This window comes from Epargyreus clarus, unplaced genomic scaffold (genome assembly GCF_041222505.1).
Source record: "Epargyreus clarus isolate Ecla_fem2 unplaced genomic scaffold, WU_Ecla_fem_2.2 ptg000035l, whole genome shotgun sequence".
NCBI classification, from domain to species: domain Eukaryota; kingdom Metazoa; phylum Arthropoda; class Insecta; order Lepidoptera; family Hesperiidae; genus Epargyreus; species Epargyreus clarus.
The window spans coordinates 5,681,818-5,704,233 of record NW_027332240.1 but is presented as its reverse complement, the minus strand read 5'-3'; the positions used below and the strand labels follow the sequence as shown (position 1 = coordinate 5,704,233).

Genomic DNA, 22,416 nt, shown 5'->3' with positions numbered 1-22,416 from the left:
GTAACCATACTTTTCCAATTGTTAGTAACGTAATGGATACTTAGAAATAACGCAAATAGAACAAAAATTCAATAACCTAATCCCTTTATTATTATTATACGGATAATATAATGTAAAACAATTTAACATCGATAACTTTAAAAATCAATATTACTTTCGAATATTATCAGCACAATAAGCCCTAGTACTAATATAGGAGTTTATAATTATTCGTAATATACGTATAAATATTTAACACAAACTCCGAAACGTTAAGTGTTAAATGTATGACAAAATATTAATAATTTGAAGCATGCAAAAGTTGCCTTATAACATTAAAGTTCTTCTAAACAAATATAACATTTGCTCATAACAACGGTACTGCCATTTTATATCTCGACTGTGTAAGTAAGAACTTCTAATATGATTACTATTTAAAAATTAAATTATGATTTATATCAAAATAAGGTAAAATGAAAACATAAATATTTGACCCAATCAAATTCCTGTAAAACGGCCGGCTAGGCTACTACGAGTACATGCCTATTTAATAAACTCAGATAGCAAACTTAAGACAATCTGTACCAACCAACATTTGTATCGATTCTTAATTTGTTGTATTTAAATATATCCAATAAATTAACTTACGCATTTTTACGCAGGCGATCCCACTGGCTAAATTGTTGGGGGTGTCTCCAATGAAAGGCTTGAATCAAGCTAGTTATTTTTATTTAATTCCAAGACCTCCACAAACATCGTCCTTGACATCTGCCGTTTCCCGCCATAATACCCTTTTGTTTTTTTTTTTTTAAATCACGAGTACAGCGTTACAGCCAATTAAATATGTGGCCAGCATTATTTTTCGAGTGAAAGGTTTTAAACTAATTTTAATTTTATTTATTTTTATAATGTTGAACTAACGCAGTAAGGTATAATAATAAATGTGACCTTACAATAAATACTAAGAAAAAATGTAAAATGGTGCCGGTCATCGTGGTGGTGGTCATTAAAGTGAGAGAAGAGCCTGAAACATTGCATACAAAAATGCATATGTATGAAAAAATATTTTTTTGTTTGACAATTTTGATATATTTTTTTAACAAAATGATTTTTTTTCAGACTATAAATACCTACAAACACCTCATACTTTGTAATGATATCAAAAGAATACAAGTTTGAAATATTACGTACAAAAATACATGCATATGAACTTTTGTATGACAACACTGATATAATTTTTCACCATAATATTCAAACTGTTAAAATCGACAAACACCTCATTAATTGGAATGACGTCAGAAGGAGACAGCAGCTTGAAATATTACATACAAAAGTGCATATGTATGAAAAAAAATATTTTTTGTATGGCAACACTGAAGTATTTTTCCACAAATTTTTAAATTCTATAAGTACCATTAAACGCCTCATACAGAAAAATGACGTCAAATGATGCCGGTCATAGTGGTGGTGATCATTAAAGGGAAACAACTGACTCAAAGTTTACATCCAAAAATAGAAATGTATGAAAATTATTATTTTTTGTATGGCAACACTAAAATATTTTTTTATCGAAATCTGCAGAATATTAGTTACTTTGAATATTACCTTTAAACCTCTCATACATTCTAATGATATCAATACAAGACAACAGCTTGAAATATTGCATATAAAAATACATACATATGAAAATTATTATTTTTTGTATGGCAACACTTAAATATTTTGTTACCAAAAGGTAAGGACTATTAGTACCCACAATCGCGTCATACATTATAAGGTTGGCAAAAATATAGTAAAGCTTGAAATATTACATACAAAAATGCATATGTATGAAAATTAATATTTTTTGTATGGGAACACTGTAATATTCTTTTACCCAAATGTTAAAACTGCTAGTATCGACAAACGTCTCATACATTGGAATGACATCAAAAGGAAACAACAACATGAAATGTGACATACAAAAATGAACATGTATGAAAATTATTATTTTTTATATGGTAACACTGAAATATTTTTTCACAAATTTGTACAGTCTATAAGTACCATTAAACGCCTCATACAGAAAACTGACGTTAAGTGATGCTGGGCATGGTGGTAGGGGTCTTTAAAGGGAGACAACAGCTCGAAACACCACATACAAAAATACAAATGTATGAAAATTATTATTTTTTGTGTGGCAACACCAAAATATTTTTTAATCAAAATGTGCACAATATTAGTACCTACAAAAGGCTCATACATTAAAATGACAGCAAAATGAAACAACTGCTTGAAATATGGCATACAAAAATGCACTTGTATGAAAAATATTATTTTTTATATGGCAACACTGAAATATTCTCTCACCAATTTATACAGTCTATAAGTACCATTAAACGCCCCATACAGAAAACTGACGTTAAGTGATGCTGGGCATGGTGGTAGGGGTCTTTAAAGGGAGACAACAGCTCGAAACACCACATACAAAAATACAAATGTATGAAAATTATTATTTTTTGTGTGGCAACACTAAAATATTTTTTTACCAAAACGTGCAGATTATTAGTATCTACCAATGCCTCATACATTTTAATGGCATCAATACAAGACAACAGCTTCAAATATTACATACAAAAGTACATATGTATGAAGATTATTATTTTTTGTATGGGAACACTGAAATATTCTTTTACCCAAATGTTAAAACTACTAGTATCGACAAACGTCTCATACATTGGAATGACATCAAAAGGAAACAACAGCTTGAAATGTGACATACAAAAATGCATATGTATGAAAATTATTATTTTTCGTATGGGAACACTGAAATACTTTTTTACCCAAATGTCTTAACTGTTAATATCAACAAACGCTTCATACATTGGAATGACCTCAGAAGGAAACAACAGCTTGAGATATGGCATACAAAAATGCACTTGTATGAAAATTATTATTTTTTATATGGCAACATTGAAATATTTTCTCACCAATTTATACAGTCTATAAGTACCGTTAAACGCCTCATACAGAAAACTGACGTTTAGTGATGCTGGGCATGGTGGTGGTGGTCTTTAAAGGGAGACAACAGTCCGAAACACCACATACAAAAATACAAATGTATGAAAATTATTATTTTTTGTATGGCAACACTAAAATATTTTTTAATCAAAATGTGCACAATATTAGTACGTACAAACGCCTCATACATTCTAATGTTACCAATACAAGACAACAGCTTGAAATATTACATACAAAAATACATATGTATGAAAATTAATATTTTTTGTATGGCAACACTAAAATATTTTTTTACCAAAATGTGCAGTCTATTAGTACATACAAACGCGTCATACATTATAACGTTGTCAAAAATTTACAACAGCTTGAAATATGACATACAAAAATGCACATGTTTGAAAATTATTATTTTTTGTATGGCAACACTGAAATATTTCGTTACACATTGGTACAGTCTATAAGTGCCATTAAGCGCCTAATACAAAAAAATGACCTCAAATGGTGGCAACAGCCTGAAATCTTCGATAATCCTGCAGAAAATGCATTTGTATGAAAACATTTTTTTTGTATATGGCAACATTGGATTTTCGATTTTTTACATAGGGTCCATTTGAAATAAAAAATATCTCCCATACATTACTTATATGCTCTGTCTACGGTTTCCGCCCAAGTACTCAAAAAGTGAAAATCGCGAAAAAAAATTCTGTATCCCAGTGTTGCCAGTTAATTAAGATGAAAATGGTCAAATGTCATTACGGCGCCCAAAAAAAATTGTCCTGTGAAGAAATTTCATTAAAAATATTTCTCCTTCTACTTTTTACATTTTTGAATGAAAAGTTCCAAAAAATGTATGAACGATGAAAAAAAAAACTTTACCTGGCAACACTTCGAGCCGAGCTCCATGACCGCCCAATACAAAGCGACTCGCTTAAATGTTGCCAACCTCAAAATACTTCACTTCGAAAAATGCATTTTTTGGTACATTTTGCAAAATGGCTGATACAAGGTCCGCCATCTGGTTTAAAAAATATGACATTGCCATATGATAAAATTGAGGATACACTCCGGCCAATAAAACAAAAATATCGAAAAAATATTAATAAAACCACCGCGCTACGACCCCACAAACACACCTCGAAAAATGAAAGATTTCAAACTCAAATATCTCGGCGGCCATCTTGTTTTTCCAATTTTTTCTAATTTTATCGTAACAGTCGTCCCACAATTAGCCGAAAATGACTCCAATCTCAGGTAGGCGCGCAGAATAAAAAAAAAGTTGAAAATCGCAGGAGGGCCGCCATCTTGAATTTTGTATGTTTCCCATTTTTCCTATAACCACCATAATATACCGAAAAAATATTTCATACATTATTACTACCTCCCACCAATACTTAAGGCTGGGCTACTCGAAATGTCAAAAAAGTGAAAAAAAAATCTAGCTCCCAGTGTTGCCAGTTAATTTGGATGAAAATGGTCAAATGTCATTACGACCCCCCCGACAAATATCCATGTAAAATATTTTCATTAAAAATGTTTCTCCTTCTACTTTTTACATTTTTGAATGGAAAGTTCCAAAAAAAGTATGAACGAAGAAAAAAAATCCTAAGCCTGGCAACACTTGAAGTCACGCTCCACAACCGCCCCATACAAGGCGATTCGCTGAAATGTTGCCAACTTCAAAATATTTCACTTCAAAAAATGCGATTTTTCATACATTTTACAAATTGCCTGACGAACGATCCGCCATCTGGTTAAAAAAATAAATAAATCCGATTTGATAAAATTGAGCATATATCCCAGAAAAAAAGAAAAAAAAATCGAAAAAATATTTAAAAAAACACATCAGTGCCACCCCGCAAACACACCTCGAAAAATGAAAAATTTCAAATTCAAATATCTCGGCGGCCATCTTGTTTTTTCAACTTTTACTAATTTCATCGTAACAGTCGACCTCAAATTAGCCGGAAACGATACCGATCTTGGGTAGGTGCAAAATAAAAAAAAAAAGTTGTCCAATCCAGCTCGGCCGCCATCTTGAATTTTGGAAGTTTCATATTTTTCCCATAGACATGGAGGCAAAAAAAAAATTCCACTCCTACATCAAACCCACCCCCCACCACTCCTTCAGGTCGAGGAAGTCGATTTTTCGTAAAACTGAAAAAAAATTCCTGCGGCCAGTGTTGCCAGTCGACATCGACGAAAATGGTCAAATGTCATTACGACAGCCAAAAAAAATATTCCAGTGAAAAATTTTCATCAAAAATATTTCTCCTTCTACTTTTCATATTTTTGAATGAAAAGTTTGAAAAATTGTAAGAGTGGGGAGAAAAAAACTCAAACCTGGCAACACTTCGGGCCGAGCCCCACGACCGCCCCAAACAAAGCAAATCGCTCAAACGTTGCCAACCTCCGAATATTTCACTTCAAAAAATCTGTTTTTTTCATACATTTTACAAATCGCCTAACAGACGGCCCGCCATCTTGTTGAAAAAAAAAATAAATCCGATTTGGCAAAATTGAGGATATATCCGAGAAAATTTTAAAAAATGGCAACAAAATATTAAAAATCCCAAGAGATACGACCTCCGAAAAACACCTCGAAAATTGAAAAAATTCAAACTCAAATATCTCGGCGGCCATCTTGGTTTTTCATTTTTTTCCAATTTCATCGTAACACCCACCTGAATATTATTCGAAAAAGAAACAAACATCAGCATAAAGTCAATAAATAAAAAAGTTAAAAATTTTAAATCGGCCGCCATCTTGAATCTATGGCATCTCATAATTTTCCCTTTGCCTCGGGGGGGAGAGGAGAAAACCCGCCATAGACAACAAAGTCGCTCCTAGACGGCAACATGGAGAACGCACGTCATTTCTTACAGGATTATATATATATATATATATATATATATATATATATATATATATATAAAATAATATAGTATAATATACATGCATAGTAATGCATGTATATTATACTATATTGTAACATTATTGTGACAGGTGTTGCTAGTAAGCAACACCTGTCACAATAATGTTAAAAAAATTAAAATAATACGTCAATATATCAATGCGTCACATGTTGTCAAAGTCAAAAGTTTATCTGAATTGACAATTCATAATTTTAGTATTCTGTGAATTTCTGTGTTATTCGCAGCAGCAGTCGATTTGCGAGATATTTACAGTGTTCAGCGGGCCCTTATTTACGAAATAATCTTTAAGAAACGTGTCGTAAATTGCGATAAGATCGTATTGTGCTTAATGGAATTCATATAATAGTGTGACTTAACGGAATTTACTAAGGAAATAGTGAAAAGTGGAGCAATGGCTGAACCTGTTAAACTGTTTGACGTAAACAATGGCCCTACTTTATCGAACGCAGATGTACATAGCGCGGGTGGGTCTTTCAGAGACCCAGTGCCAGGGTCTGTGATACCTCCAGTACTCGCAAGACCTGCGCCTCCGCTGCCACCGCCCTTGCCTAAAATAAACGATTATAATACTATGGGGTACTCAAACGGTATGATGGGATACGGTATGGGAGGCTATGGCGGTATGGGCGGCTACGGAAACTATGGCATGGGTGGGGGATACGGTATGGGAGGTTTCGGGATGGGTGGAATGGGGGGAATGGGTCCTTACGGCGGATACAACCGAATGGGGCCTATGTACCCAGGGGACATTGAAAGCAGGTATACACTTTTTTTTAATAAAGACAAAGATTATAGAGAGTAACCTTAAGAAATTATGTTCCTCATGGTCATTGTCAACCTATTACTGTCCAACTCGTGGGCATGAGTTTCTTCTCAGAATGACAAGGATTAGGCCATAGTCCACCGCGCTGGCCAAGTGCGAATTGGTAGACTTCATATACCTTTGAGAACTTTTTGAATATCTCTCAGGTATGCAGGTTTCCTTACAGTGTTTTTTTTTCCCTGTTTAAGCAAGTGATTATTACTTTCTAATACACACATAACTGTGAAAAATCAAGACCTGGGTTTCAACCCTCGTAACCTCATAAAATTCAATGTAATAAAATGATTTTGAACACTTTTGGTGAAAGGTGGTATGTACATAAACAACTTCTTGAGACCTTGCAGCTTACTTAAATTAAGTGTTTTTTTTATCAGTGATAATTAGTTATTACAATATAAAAGTCAACGATTGACACAGGTGCATATTTACAATATAATATTGTAAAAAAGGGAAGATATTATATTTTTTGCAATGTTACTGTGCTATCCTCTGCACCCAGTTGATAATTAGTTGATAAATAATTACAGTAAGACTATGTACTGTTTTTAATACATACATTTTGCAATTTTACATTTACTCTTGCAAATATGTAACGTAACATCGTAAATTCATTTAAATGTTTGTTGTACAATATGTAATATGTGTTTACCATTAGACTAATAGTTTTGATAGTGACACACACACAAGGAAATAATTTATGAGGAAAATATGAATTTTCAGTGTACTATTTCTTTGTTTATGTGGTCACTTATGTAAATATGACGTAGTTACATATGAACATACGCACATACTTATCATTAATCAATATACATATGAAAACAAAGTATGAAATAAACTTATTTTAATACAAATTGACTATGCATTATAATAAAGAAAAAGCATATGAGAACAGAATATAGAAAGTAGGTAGGTGGACCAGATGTGGCTCAAAGGACCAAGTTGTAATGACTCAGAAAGTATATCTGCCTTACCACACTCTTCAAACAGAAACACAGCAACATTTAACACCTCTGTTATTAGGCAGAAATAAATTAGGCGGTGTTGCTTCCAGAGTCAAACCACAATAGATTCTACCACCTTTTAAAATACTAGAATACACTACATATAGATTGCTATATTACTCCTGACTATCAAGATGACCAATTATATGTATGTTTCTTCCAGGTTTATACAAATGGCAGAGGACAGTACAAGACCTGCCTTCGACTCTATACAGAGCCTTGTTCACGCAGTGGGCAGTGTTGCAATGATGATGGAGAATACATTCTTCGCTTTAACAAGCTCATTTAGGGCCATATTGGGTAAGTTATTCAAGTTTTATGAACACATTATGTATTGATAACTTATGTTCTCAATGTTATGGGACTTGGGAGTGCTATGAACACACAAGGAAGATTAAAAAATACCCTAATTAACAATTCTGGACTTCTAGCCTCACAGTAGGATTGTTCCCTAGTTGTGGATGCCATGGACATAAACAAACACCCAGACCCTGAAATGAAATTGAAATTCTTCACGGTTCTGTTTGCACGGTCATTTATGCCGCATATGTGCATAATGTGGAATGAATTTCCTCCTGAAGTATTCTCCGAGCTAAAAATCACCATAATTGGGTACTTGACAGTTATAACAATTAAATATGAAATATGTTGGATATGATAGCTTATAAGTAAACATAAATTATGCAGTATTTCGTTTATTTTTTAATACGTTCTAAGTATTTTAATTTTTAAAAAGAAATTTTCGATTTTTTATCTGTGAATTTTAAATCCCAAAACGGTGACAGTGCTGCCTCAAATGTCATGTGACGTCACTACATCGAAACCAAACAAGACAAATAATAATTAAATCGTTTGCTGTTAGAGTTGGTTGAATTTATGTTGTGAACCGAAATGAAGCCATACTATATTAAAGCTGATAGCGTGAACCTGCTTAAAGAAGATCCATATATGCAGTGCAATAAATCAAAATGGATACAAAAACTTTCATGAGATAACCTATGGAAATATCAAATAAACAACGTAAGTAAAACATTCTTTATATTTACATTTAATCATATCGGACTATTAAAACATTTCTTAACTGACTTCAGACAGAAGAAAGGTTGTCTTCAAGTGATTATTAAGATTTTTTTAAATATACTTATATTCTTATGTGAACTGTTTTAAGGTTATGAATTGGTTATATTTATATTTACAGATCTTCCCGACAATCGTATAGTGACGACGTTTATGGAGTATGTGCAGTTTAAGAGGAAGGCAAGTTTGTGTTTCATGAAAAATAAAAGTTGTCCTGAACACATGGTACATCAATGAAAATGAAAATGTGATGACTGTCCTGCCTAGAAGAAGTGAGGAGCCAAAAGTTTCGAAAGTGGGCACCAGTCTGAAATACATAAAGTAAAGTACACGGGAAATAGTACTTCTTTACATGCGTAATCTACCCAACAAGATGAAGGAAGAAAAGTGACCATACAGTTCCTATTATTGCATTGCAATTTAATTCTGAAAATGACAGTGATAAAAATATATATCCATTTGTTACGGAATATAATTTTAGTAATGAAGAAAAGTAGACATGCAAGCAGCACAAAAATTTAGCTTATGTGATCTGTAGTAATTATTGTAACTGTTACATATGATAAATGTATACAAAAGTTGTACTGTGTGTACTCACTAATAGAACGATATAAACCAAATAAACAAAGAAATCGGTTAATAAAATACTAATATTAGCAAATCATGTATTTTTAATTATACAGTCCTGTAACTTAATCAGTGCACATGCACCATCAATAATAACACAGTCATGAAATATTTTGTGTCCTATTAATTACAGAATGGGCCCTTAAAATAGAATTCTCATAGACGTCTTATAATTCTATTCTTATCATAGACATCTAAATAATATATTAAATATATGAATACTTCCACTTGCTGTTTTGTTTTGATTACGTCCCGTTCCAATGATTTGGAATTGACGAATCACTCGAGAGTTACTAAATTTATTCCTTTTTTTCAATAATACTTCTCTTACATAGATAGTATAAAATGTCATTGCTTGCAAACAGAGGATTTAAACATATAAGAATTTGCAAGTTCTTTAACGTTTATGAGATTTGGGTTTAGGAACTTGTATAAGCAAATTTGTTAGGATATTTAGCGATCGTACTTGTACACATCGTCACTGCACACATCTTATAACTTGTCATTTATTTAAATTTTAGTTATAATAGCTAAATAACTCTCAATTTTCTTCTAAGCGTTGTTTGTTTACAGTGTAATGACGTTCCGCCACAAAATGACACTTGACCGCCTGATTTAACGCGACGTTCCGTTCACCGTAATGAAAGTTCGATTTTTATTAATGAATAGCCCTTTTTTCGAAAAAGTGATCAATGAAAGGCATATATAATACGTATACTAATTTATTAAAACACTTTCCCAAAAAGTGTCAAGTAGCCAATTGTATACATTTGTCTGGTCAAGGGTCAAACGGGGTATCCACTATGTGTCAGACAAGTTCGATAACTGCTCTGCCCCATGGAACCAATAAAGATAAGATTTACTATAATCATCATTATTGTGGAACCCACTGTTTCTTTATGAAAAATTTATGATGTCCAATGTACCATGTAGATCATAAAATATTAGCATATACATAGAGTATTAGAAAAGTGATGGGTCATGCAACAAATTATATAAAAGAAGCAGTAGTATACACAACAGTAGTATATACAATTATGCATTCAATTACACAATGTTGTTAATGTTTGTGTACTGAAGCCATACGAACTACACAAAATCATAAAATTACATATATCATATTAAGAGTTTAAATGATGCGACGCTATATCCAATTATCAGAATTTACAATTAATATTTTAAATGTTTTTTACACATAAAAGTCACTTTTTACACTTACGTCATTCTAATTCTATCCATACCCATTGTGCCATGGTACCATATCCTAGATGAACATTTTTGAAGCACTTTCTTTATTGTGCCTGGAATTTGTATAATTCATTTTTAGGAATATATTATACTTTATTTAACTTTCCATGTAATCTATTAATAATTATTAATTGAGAAATTAGAAGGTACAAGTACGTTATTTTCGTTGATGGGATTCCATGGCATAGATGCGGGCCTAAGGGAGACATACTTTTCCGAGGTAGCGGCGCACCTGGGGTCGACTCCAGGTAGGAACATCTAATCCTATCTGGGGTTGATTATAGATGTCCATGGGCGGCAGTAATCGCTTACCATCAGGTGGACTGCAAGCTCGTCTGCAACCCCCACATTATAAAAAAAATCTAGGGAGTGAAGATTTTAAAGAATTACTTATAATTCCAACTTTCACAGGTGTAGCAGAAAACTTCGGTCGCCTAAGATCTCTCTTCGCCCAGTTCTGGTCAACATTTGCAGTAGTACGAACACTTAACTGGTTAATAAGGAAATTATTAGTAATATTGGGCATCAGGACTGAATGTGAATTTAAGGTAAGTTAACTTAAAACTTGACCTATAACCCGTGGCATAACTATATAGTTGCAAGACTGGCAAAATGCCAGGCCTGACCATGCCCCCGGCCCGAGAGGCTATGAGCTCAAAATTCATCAAAAAATGTGTAGAAATCAGCGAAAAAGGAAAGTAGTCGGGACCAAACAATCACTAAAGTACGTATTCGTATAAGCGAAAATATCTTGGGCCCCATGCAATGAATTTGCGATTGTTATAGAGAGTATCGTAACTATACATACGAGACCCGTTCTCATATGTATAGTTACGATACTCTCTATAACACTTAAGTAGAAGTCTTCATTGTTTAATTGTGACTTTGTGTAACATTGGAAAGGTGGTGATCGACTTCAAATATAGCCCCAGTTCCATATGTCATTATCGAAATATCAGATAATAGAAATATTTTAAATATCACCGGAATTTTTGACGTGCATCTTGCAAGCTTGGCTATAGTTTAAATTAAATAAAATTCGTTGTAATATAAAATCTTCTACCGTGACAGCCCTAGATAATTTGGATCCTGAAATTAGTTCTCATTTGCTACTTCTATTACTATTCTACGCAAATAATAATTTTAAACATACATCAAGATAGTTATCATATCTTCATCATAAAGACGTTCATAATGTGATTCGCAAAAAATATACAGCAACTAGATAACGATAAGGTGTATAAACAGTTTTGCCATATTACATTATCTTATTAGAGTTAAATAACTATCGAGGAATGATTTTGCTGATTTTTTTATTATGCGTATCGCGTATTTTATTAGTAAGCAGTTGAGTAAAAATGATTAGGAGTAGCAAAAAAGTAAGTAAGTGGCAATTTGAGCCCGCAGAAATCTAAAATATAAAGTAAAAACAGTGGGATATTGTTAGATATTGCCCATAGATAAGTATAGACATCTCACCGCCTTGTAATTGAAGGAAGCCATTAAATTGCTTAAACGGCTGACAGTTCTGTCAGCTATTTAAAACTGTCGTGGTGTAATTTACGCGGAACAATGCCGACATGCGCAGTTAAGACACGAAATCTAAGAAAAAGTGCGGAGAAATATTGTTTCATTCGTAAATGATCTAAAAACTACATTTTTTTAATATTTTTCAAACAAGAAAATAGATGACAGTGACAATTTCAATTGTCAAAACTGGTTACATTTTTTTGTTAGAAGTGAGTAATCTTTACTAATCTATGATAATGCTGCTCATTCATATGCAATACCCACATGATATGAAATTGTACAGAGTTCAGGTGTAGATGCATTGCGACCTCTGAAGACTAAGTTAGAATGTTTCGTGCTTGGCTTACCACCCGCTTCTCACCTCTCAAAAAGTTTTAAAATTTCATTCATCAATTCATCAGACTTTTAAGGACACTACTGGACATAGCCTTCCCCTAATTGGCGCCGCTCGAACAGTCTCGGGCCCTTTGAATCCAGCGTTTTCCCGCTGTCTACTTCAGGTCGTCAGTCCACATGTTTGGTTAGCGACCATTTTTATAATATAGGAACAACCGAGAGCATGCTGTCCACCTGATGGTAAGCGGTTACTACCGCCCATGAACACTCGTAACCAACCCGATATAGGATTAGAAATTGATACCTGATGTCGGCCACAGATGCGCCGCTACGCCGAGCTTAAGCTGGAACGCCTCGAAAATAGGTCTCCCTTACCACATGTAACATGTGCTCCTTTTGCCAGTGCTAAAATTATAAGGCAGAAATAAGTACCACGGTACTAATAGGAATTGTTCCATCACCCTAAGTGTGGTAAGGGAGACATATTTTTCCGAGGCGTTCCAGCTTAGTCCTCAAGGGTAGCGGCGCATCTGTGGCCGACCTCAGGTAGGAATATCTAATCCTATCTGGGGTTGATTACAGACGTACATACATGGGCGGCAGTAGCCACTTACCATCAGGTGGACTGCATGCTCGTCTGCTACTCCTATATTATAAACAAAAACCTTAGAGTAAACTTAAGTTCATACTGACATCGTTGTCATAGGCGTGGGCTGATGCGGTGGCAGCAACGCAAAACGGCTCAGCGACACCCGAGCAACGCAGCAAGGGTTCCAGTTGGCCGATAATGCTGTTCTTCGGCGTCATCGCGGCAGCTCCGTACATCGTGCTCAGAATGATGAGGGGAGTCACGTCTGCTATTAATGAGAAATGTGAGTTACCTGCTATATTACGTTGGGTTTGTTTAAAAACGTAATGATGCAAATTAAAAGTCAAATATGCAGTAGAATAACGGGTTATGTCTCGCCGTTTTACCCGCGTTCAAAAGAGTAAATACTTTGAAAATGGGTTCGATTATTTTACGCGGAACCCTAAATAATTTTTCTAAGTTAAAGTTACCTAAATTACTCCTTATAATATCAGCTATCCATCAATATAATCATCTGCAAAGTAAAATAGACATGGGATTTTTGAAAGTTTTGTGAAGATGATCAATTCAGTAATTGCATTGCCAAACGACCTCATATTATTTTACGGACCTGTTTTACCCGACTTGCATTTTAACCCGATGTTTCGTTTACCGCTAGTATTTGATTCGTGCTCGAACAATATGATAATTAAACATGGTTAACGAACCCAAGACAATTGAATTGTAATGAGTTGTACAAACCTAATTTAATATGGATTCATTCGATAGGCCCAGATTTATGTGGCCATGTTTATTTTATAAACATTTTTGTACGGTGCCCAAAAATAAAAAAACTGTCTGGCAGTCCCGCGCACATTTTTTGGGTCCCTTACCCAAAGTAAAAAGGGAAATCTATTACTAAGCCTTCGCTGTTTGTCCGTATGTCACGGGGCTTAATCTTGTGAACCGTAATGGATAGAAACGATTGAAATTTACAAATAACGGCGATGTGTGGCCGCTATAACAACAAATACTAAAAATGAAATTTTGAAAATAAACAATGGTCGCCATACAAAAACCGCTGTTAATGACGTTTTTAGCTTTATTTATTAAATCGTAATAAGTAAACGGTTTAAATTTTCACAATGCATGTACTTCTATGGCTACTATAATAACTAATACTTAAAATAAATAAAAATTTAGTTGTACGGAACCCTCTGTAGTTCGACTCGCACTTGGCCGATTATTATTTCATTTACGGAATTCCTGTAACAGTTTGAACCTGTAACTTTGAACCAGTACAGTAAAAAGTACCATTTTAGTTAGTGCAATCCTTTAAGCGATACAAAAATATTCCTTACTCATCGAATTAATAGAGTTGAGGTATGTATTCCAATGCTCGCAATATTGACATCACGATCAGTAGAATGTCATGGATCTTGGCCGTATCAATATTATCTCGTCTAGAGAAATAACGCTATCGGTTAGTATATACTTATGACGAGTACAATATACTATAAAGTACTTACGTCTTTTACGAGCCACTCATAGGATTATTCAACTTTTAAGAGGCAAAAGAAAAACATTTATTATCATAGGTGCTATAAAAACAAGATAATATTTATTTTCATGTTTAAAGCAAAACTACGAGTATGTACCTACTGTTATAATGTGAAAAAAGTTAGAGGAGTATAATAATTACTATTTTAATAAGTAATTAATTTAACAACTTTATATTACGTGAATTACAAATTTCAAGACTATGAAGACCATGTGGAGTATGTGTAAATCTAAAGTCAAAGGTCATGTAAACATACATGTTCACTCATAGTTTCATACTAATATATCAGTCTTTATGTATATTTTAAGTTATTTACGTCACGTGATGACGACCCGTGTGGTCGATTTAATATTATTTACGGCTTTATTTTTAATACAGAAGTAGCAAACCAGCATGCACTCCACCAGATGATAAGTTGCCACTGCTAACTTTAGACAGACATCTGTAATCAATTCCAGATATGATAAGAGTTCTACCTGAGAACGTCATAAATGCGTTACTATCTCTGAGGTCTAACTCGCATTATTTATAACCATCCAATGTTTTAACAAAGCAAAAATCGAAATTTGACTGTTTCAGCCAATTAAAAGTAGGCAAATTTCAAACTTTAGTATCAAAAATTATGAATAAATCTATCCAGATTGATTGTTAATGACGAGCGTAAGTTGAATCACCACCATACAAATCACACAAATATTGTCCTTATATTTTTTTCAGTAAATGAACCAAAAACATGGCAGAATCCGCTTCGCGCGATCGCGTCATATGACTACACGGCGACTTCTCCCCAAGAGCTGAGCTTCAAGGCGAACCAGGTCATTACCCTGGCCTCCCAGTCCCTCCAAGGACGACTCTGGCAAACTGGATGGGTTATGGGCACAACTGATAATATAACAGCCGCGTTAGTCCCAGTCAACTACATCAAAGTCGTAAAACCTAATGAGACACAAGAAGGGAATCAAAGTAAAGATAGTCAACAACCAGCTATGCCGGATATGGAACAGTTTTACAGTCAGGAAATGTAGTTTTATCCGGGATTAGGGTTTTGTAATTGAAATGCGGTTATAATTACGGTTTTAAAGGTTTAAGTGTTTAGAAACAGTACCCTTAGTATGAGTTTTTACGTTTGCTCGAAAACGTTCAACGTTTACGAATTGGCTCATACAGCGCCCCCGTGGACCATATCGGAACTAAAATTCCGCAGTATAAGTTTGAAAAACGGAACTATAACGCTCTCAAAATTATTAAAAATGTAAAAATAAATGCATTGTATTTACATTTGTAAAATTAAATGTAGTTAGGTACAATTGACTATTCAGTTTTTTAAGTCATAATGCGAAATTATAGTTCCGATACGGTCTCGATTTTCGAGGAAACGTAAAAACTCATACTAAGGGTATGTGTTGACTTTTTTGACGTACATTAACTTACGGCGGGTGCGCGATGTTGCTGCTCATAATATATATAACAGACTTTTTCGGTGCAAATCAACGAGCGTAACCCGCTTCAGTTTTTGCAACTCAAGTAATCGTCACTGAAAAGGCTAAAAGTCTAACACGCAAAGGGGCCAATAAACTTTTAGCCTCTTCAGTGGCGAAATGATGTCTAAGCGTTGTTGAGCGACTAGATGTTTACACACCAGTTTTAATTTTAAAAAATATGTACACTGTACAGACATAAGGTCTCTTGAATTCTGCGACAACAAAGTCTTAGTCATATCTCTCACTCTCTTTTAACTGCTTAGATTGCTTTAGAAATACTAGTCTTTTATTCCAATATCTTCGGTTTGAAATATTTGAGATATATAGTCCCCGCCAAACTGCTAGTCCGCTCTTAAGTTGTTGCGAGTAGGTGTAGCCATACAATTTACTATGTTGACGCGATTCATTTCTATATTCAGAGCGGACTAGCAGTTTTACGCGGACTATGTCTACGTAACAATTCTTCTTCGCGCCACTGACGTCAATCTTTGATGGATTATTATAGTTCTTACAATAACAGATGAAAAAATTTGGGTAATATAAATAATTAATGGGTAAATTTTGAGTGCTTGAATATAATTTGCAAGGGAGACGTGTTCACAATTAGGGGTATAAGTCTACATAAGACATATTAAAGATACGAGTAAAATAATGAGATCAAAGTTTCCGAGACTTCAATAATATTGATTTGCTTTATTTTATTCTCATACACTTATGATACCGAAAAGTGGGATTAGCGATTTTGACTCATGAAATGATATTGCAAATTATTTGGTTGTATATATGTGTTATGATTATATATTATTGTTAATAAACTGTTAATTTGGTTATTTATAATGTATGTAGCAATAACTTGGGCCATAATAAAACTTTAGATTCTATTAGGTGAAAGGTGCCTTTATGAATTGTATATAATTTAATTATAAGTTAGTTACATAAAAATAAACGATAAAAATGGGTTCCGATGACGTAATTTGATTTAGTTTCCTAGGATCTAAAAGTAAAAGTAAAAGGTTGTCATAAGGGGCAGCAACGCATCTGCAGTCGACCTGATTTTAATTAGTTGTAAAGTCCGCGCCAAAATTCTAGTCCGCTCTGAAGTTGTTGCGCGCAATTGTAGTCAGAGAGCCAATGCAGTCGAACACAACTACAAGCATATACTCCGTAGCAACGTAAGGGCACACTATCGCAGCTATGTACCCGCGTACGAGAGCGGGCAGCGGAGGGTGCCTGCGCTGTCTTCGTCCCGCTAATATCTACAATTTGCTGTTGCGACGCGACTAGTTTCTAGCTATTCAGAGCGGACTAGATGTTTGGTGCGGTCTCTACACATGTGACAGTTGCCACGTGCCATCAGATGGATGCAGTCCATCTGATGGCGCGTGTTCTACTCGTTCTCGTCTACTTCCCTACTGGCTCGTTTGCTACTTCTAATATAAAAAGCATGATAGGGATTATTATAACAGACTGGTTTGCATTTTCATATAGCTTTTATCTGTTGTGATTTATTGAAGCTGTCCAGTTTCGTTGCCGGTTTTGGCTCTCTGCAAACTTATTTGATTTGGAAATATGTATAGGTATGGAATGGACTGATCATTGAATCAATTATAGCAATAAATTTTTAATATAATTTTGTAGTTTTTTTTTACCTTTACTCTCAAGTTACTTATAAGAACTACTATCAAATGCTTAGTAGCCTATGTTGGGACATGAATAATCAGGTTGTCGTATGAAGCAAGTTGTAAAAGATTTAATAAACTATCCCCTTTATTAAACTATCTAATTTAATGCCTTCCAAAGATCAATGAAAATTTCTTCTTACTAGAAATTGACAAATTTCGAACTTCGGTAGGCTAAACAATGGATAGATTAAATAATGATGCGCCTAAACTTCCAGTTGCTCAAACGATAGTCGTTAATATGCAGTCAGTGCTATGAGCATGGCAATGTATTACTTGCATAATTTCGGGGATTCCCAAGTATTTCATTCTGGTGTGCATCAATGTTCGCTATACTTTGCGTGCACGTTGTTAATAATCATTGTATCCGAATTTCTTATCAAAGATTAAATTTTGTCAATTTCTAGTCAAAAAATTTAAATTCCCTTTGTATCACTTTCTATACATCCCTTAACTAATACAGGAGACAGGTTACAAAGATTCAAAAGTACCAAGTAAGTTTTTAGTTTTATTGTAAAGTCATAGTCTAAGTTTACAAGTAGGGTTCGGGAAACTCGAATGTGACTTCGCGCCCCGTCAGCTTCTTGTATACCGACTGGAAGGTGTCCACCTGAGAACAAAAAAATAAAACTATGAACCATCACAACTTCAAAAGTTTGCGCATGCGTATAGGCAGACATGGTTGAGGAATTTTATGCAACAAATAATATTATAACATATTAGTATAAAGATAACATAGTACATATTAGTATAAAGATAATTGTTTTGAAATTTCCTGTAAACATACTTTAGCTGTCGTATTTTTTAAATAAGAGTCAGCATATTTTTGCTCAATCATTTTTCATTGAAATAAGATGGTAAATGATGAAGCCAAAAATGTTGTATGCTTACTTCGAAGAAGCTTTCACTATTGTTTTAAAAGCGTGTAATTATCAGATAACACAGAAGCAGACAGTTATGACTCTTATTTCGTTTTCATGAGATCACAACCAATTTACATAACTAGCAATATTACTCTGACTATTCCATCTGATTTTACTCTCCATATTAAATATCCTGCAAACCTTAAAAACTATAGTGTGAAATTTTGTTTTCTAATGATTAAATCCTGCCCTGGATTAAACACACAACACTTAGCATCTACATATGTATCTATGTAAAAAAACTCACCTTGTGTTCAATGGTAGTTTGCTGGTTCTTATCTAAGTGAACCTTGATGAGCTGAGAGCCGTCCAGTTTGACTCGGATGCGTTTGCCTACGATCTCCGCGGGGAACACCAGGTCTTCCAAGATCGCATCGTAGACTGATGTGAGTGTTCTGGAAAGAGAATTTGAAGGCAGGTTTTTATGATGTAAATGTGTGAATTCCGATTGTTTGGAGGAGCTGCTTCAACATATGATTGTTCTATAATTTGTTACAGGGACATCATACCACGTAGGTCTCTTGTAGTAAAGTTACTGGTCAATATAAGGGCAGTAGGGATTTTCCAGGTTCTATCCCCGCTTGAGAATCTACCTGGGTTAAGAGAGTTCTTTGCTCGGGCAGGTTGAATGTTACTTTCAGGCAGGTCAATTTAAACATAACGAAAATATTGAAATTAAAAATATACCAGCCTCATTGTTTAGTGGGTCATTTTGTAATTCAGGCATCATTAGTAGACATTACCAAGCAGATGATTGGCCTCCTAGTCAACTGAGGTCAACATTTATGGGACAAAATCATTATTGCATTGAAGTAATTTCACTACAAAGAACATTTATATTAAGGATCGATTTTTTTTTTTATTTTATTAGAGACTAAATACCCTAGCGTTTTTTCAAATATCGCTTAGAAAATTAAAAAACAATTGCAAGACAAAATCATCATGCTCTGCCTACTTTGGGTAAAATCATTGTTAATGCATTATTAGTTATAAAATATATAACTCAAAGGTGACTGACTGACATAGTGGTCTATTAACGCACAGCCCAAACCAATGGACGGATCGGGCTGAAATTTGACAGGCAAGTAGATGTTATGACGTAGGCATCTGCTAAGAAAGGATTTTGATCAATTCTAACCCCAAGGGGATAAAATAGGGGATGAAAATATTACTTCGTAACGCGAGCGAAGCCGCGGGCAAAAGTCATAAAGTCATAAAACAGTATTTTGTGGCCAGAAAATGACAAGAAAATTGGATGAGCTGTAACCGGCATTCTTAATGGAGTATTGTCATTTTCATTTAAGTTTTTTTGTTGTATATTTAAAAGTTTATAGATTACCTGGAACGCGGCCTCTTCTGTTTGTTAGCAACGCGCGTCTTGTGGCTGGGCTTGGGCAGGATCTTGCGGTCGCCGATGAACACAACATGCTTGCCACTGAATTTCTTCTCCAACTCACGGACTAGACGGATCTGAATCTTCTGGAACGCCTTCAGCTTGGGCATCGGCACGTAGATGATGATTGACTGTAACAATATAATCACTATCATCATCAACCCATTACTGTTCCACTGCTGGACACAGGTCTCCTCTCAGAGTGAGAAGGAGTAGGCCATAGTACATCGCGCTGGCAAAGTATGAATTAGTTGATTTTACATACTTTTTAAAACATTTTTTTTCCAGATGTCTCAAGTATACAGGTTTCCTCACGATGTTTTCCTTCATCTCTTAAGCATGTGATAATTAATTCCTAATACACACATATAATTTTGAAAAATCAAAGGCCTGGGATTTGGGTCCCCTCAATCAAGAGACTTATTATTATGAAGATTAGCATTATAGCTTTCGCATCCCTGGCGGGACTTAACATATTTTGGCCAACCAGACTTCTAGAAAGAGAAATATTATAATTAATCAGCTTAACTAATTTTGTACTTGTTCTGACTCATTTTAAAATTACTATAATTTACACTAGATATCTTTTTGTTGTATGTACAACAATCTTTTTTTTACTGACTCATTGTAAAATTGATTAGGTACATAGTTTATCTTTCTTATAAGGTGCAGAAGAATGCACCCCTACAAACAAATGGGCACATTTCACCCAATACCACCCCCTACCAACAGGACTGATTATAACCCACTTGCAACATCATTTGATGATCAGGTCAGGTTACAATTATTTATCAATAATTTGTATGTACATCTTATTCTTAACATTACCTGTCCATAATTATTCTATCCTACTTGCACAACAGACAAGTAAAGGAATTACACTTCAATGCAGAGGGATGTAAACATAAGGTAGGAATTTAATACTTAAATTCAGGGCATTTTTTGTGTACTCAACTCTATAGCACCTATATCCTAGCAAATATTTTATTTTACTAATAGATAGGTTTTTAAGTCTTACATAGTATAATATTTAGTCATAATAATGAAGTGCAAGGTGTGCAAAATAATGACATTTCCAAACATAGAGTAATAGCTTTATTTATTTCAGTCCCCCACACTTGTGCTTTGGGTTTTTGTCATAGTTTATTTTTTGTTAGGTCTTACAATAATTTTGTTCAAATTTCGCTTTAAGTGAAGTGAGAATAAATAAGGTTGTTGTAACAAAAATCCAAAAAACTTTTGAAGTCTATTAGCCTCTTGACCAGCAATAGAACAATGGAAATGGTTGAAAATTATAATCCCTTTTGTTAGTATTTTAAGATTACATTTAAAGCAAGAAAATCAATCTTAAAATGTAAATAATTTATATATATTTAATGAGCTGCAATGTCTGTAACAATTTTTCTCAACAATTGCTGTTTTTGCTAAATACCTAAATATCTAATACTTTCTATTAATTTTCTCTTTGAAAAGGGTTATATTTGCTTACCTTCTTATTGTGCAGTTCAATTTCTTTAGCCTTGGTAATGTATAGCTCCCTAAGTTGGGCTTTCAGGTCAGAGTTGGTTTCCAACTCAACCAGCGCCTGCGAGATCGAAGTCTCGAATTGGTCCGCCTCGGCGGCGCCCGCTTTCATAATCTTCGTACTCATCTGAAACCACAAACACCAAAACTTAAATATCGAACACAACACATTCCACTTTCATAACCGTATAGGTTAGGATACTTCACAGCTAACATTAGACGATTTATACACTTTTAAACACGCGAAATCGAAGGCTTTCTTACAATTTAGATAAGTATTCGAGTTATTTGTAAAATACAAGCCGATTCGTCACTTTTAGCAACAATAACAACGTTGAATACGGTCCCGAGTATTTGTCACCAGTTTATATCTAAGTAATCATTACCCTAAATATCAATCTTTTCAGGAGCGCAGATTCTCCGGTAAATAAATAAATAAAAAAATAATGTATTTGTTGAATATTTATCTCTAATTTTATATATTTTACATAGAAATCCGCAAAAATAACCACCTTGAGAACTGAGCGGGAGCAAAAGAGACAGATTGAGAAAATGTCAAAAGTGTGCTCAGTACAAAATTAATTTTTCCCAGCATGTTGAACAAAAATGAACACCATTTTTGTTCCTTGTGATATATTTTTTTAAATATCAATTTTAAAAAAATATATTAACGTTAAATTTTTAGTGTATAGTGCGCTGATCAATATTGCTATTAAGTATTTATGATCTATAA

At 34.1% G+C, this 22,416-nt stretch overlaps 2 protein-coding genes across 3 annotated transcripts; one reads left to right on the top strand and one right to left on the bottom strand.

Moving 5' to 3' along the window:
• The first annotated feature begins 6,051 nt into the window (after window positions 1-6,051).
• Pex13 (peroxisomal biogenesis factor 13) lies at window positions 6,052-17,148 on the top strand. The gene is made up of 5 exons (XM_073092313.1): window positions 6,052-6,671; window positions 7,900-8,036; window positions 11,100-11,236; window positions 13,261-13,426; window positions 15,401-17,148. Exons 1-5 carry the CDS (start codon window positions 6,304-6,306, stop codon window positions 15,706-15,708), a joined length of 1,116 nt encoding a protein of 371 aa, XP_072948414.1. The 5' UTR covers window positions 6,052-6,303; the 3' UTR covers window positions 15,709-17,148.
• Window positions 17,149-18,338: 1,190 nt separating this feature from the next.
• On the bottom strand, window positions 18,339-22,294 carry RpS7 (ribosomal protein S7). 2 transcript variants are annotated; one of them, XM_073092322.1, is made up of 5 exons: window positions 22,196-22,294; window positions 21,649-21,810; window positions 20,106-20,290; window positions 19,014-19,161; window positions 18,339-18,453 (listed from the first exon to the last, which is right to left on the bottom strand). In XM_073092322.1, exons 2-5 carry the CDS (start codon window positions 21,808-21,810, stop codon window positions 18,376-18,378), a joined length of 573 nt encoding a protein of 190 aa, XP_072948423.1. In that variant the 5' UTR covers window positions 22,196-22,294; the 3' UTR covers window positions 18,339-18,375. The 2 variants fall into 2 exon arrangements, with proteins under 2 accessions (XP_072948423.1, XP_072948424.1); XM_073092323.1 differs by lacking the exon at window positions 22,196-22,294 and adding an exon at window positions 22,070-22,189.
• Window positions 22,295-22,416: the final 122 nt, after the last annotated feature.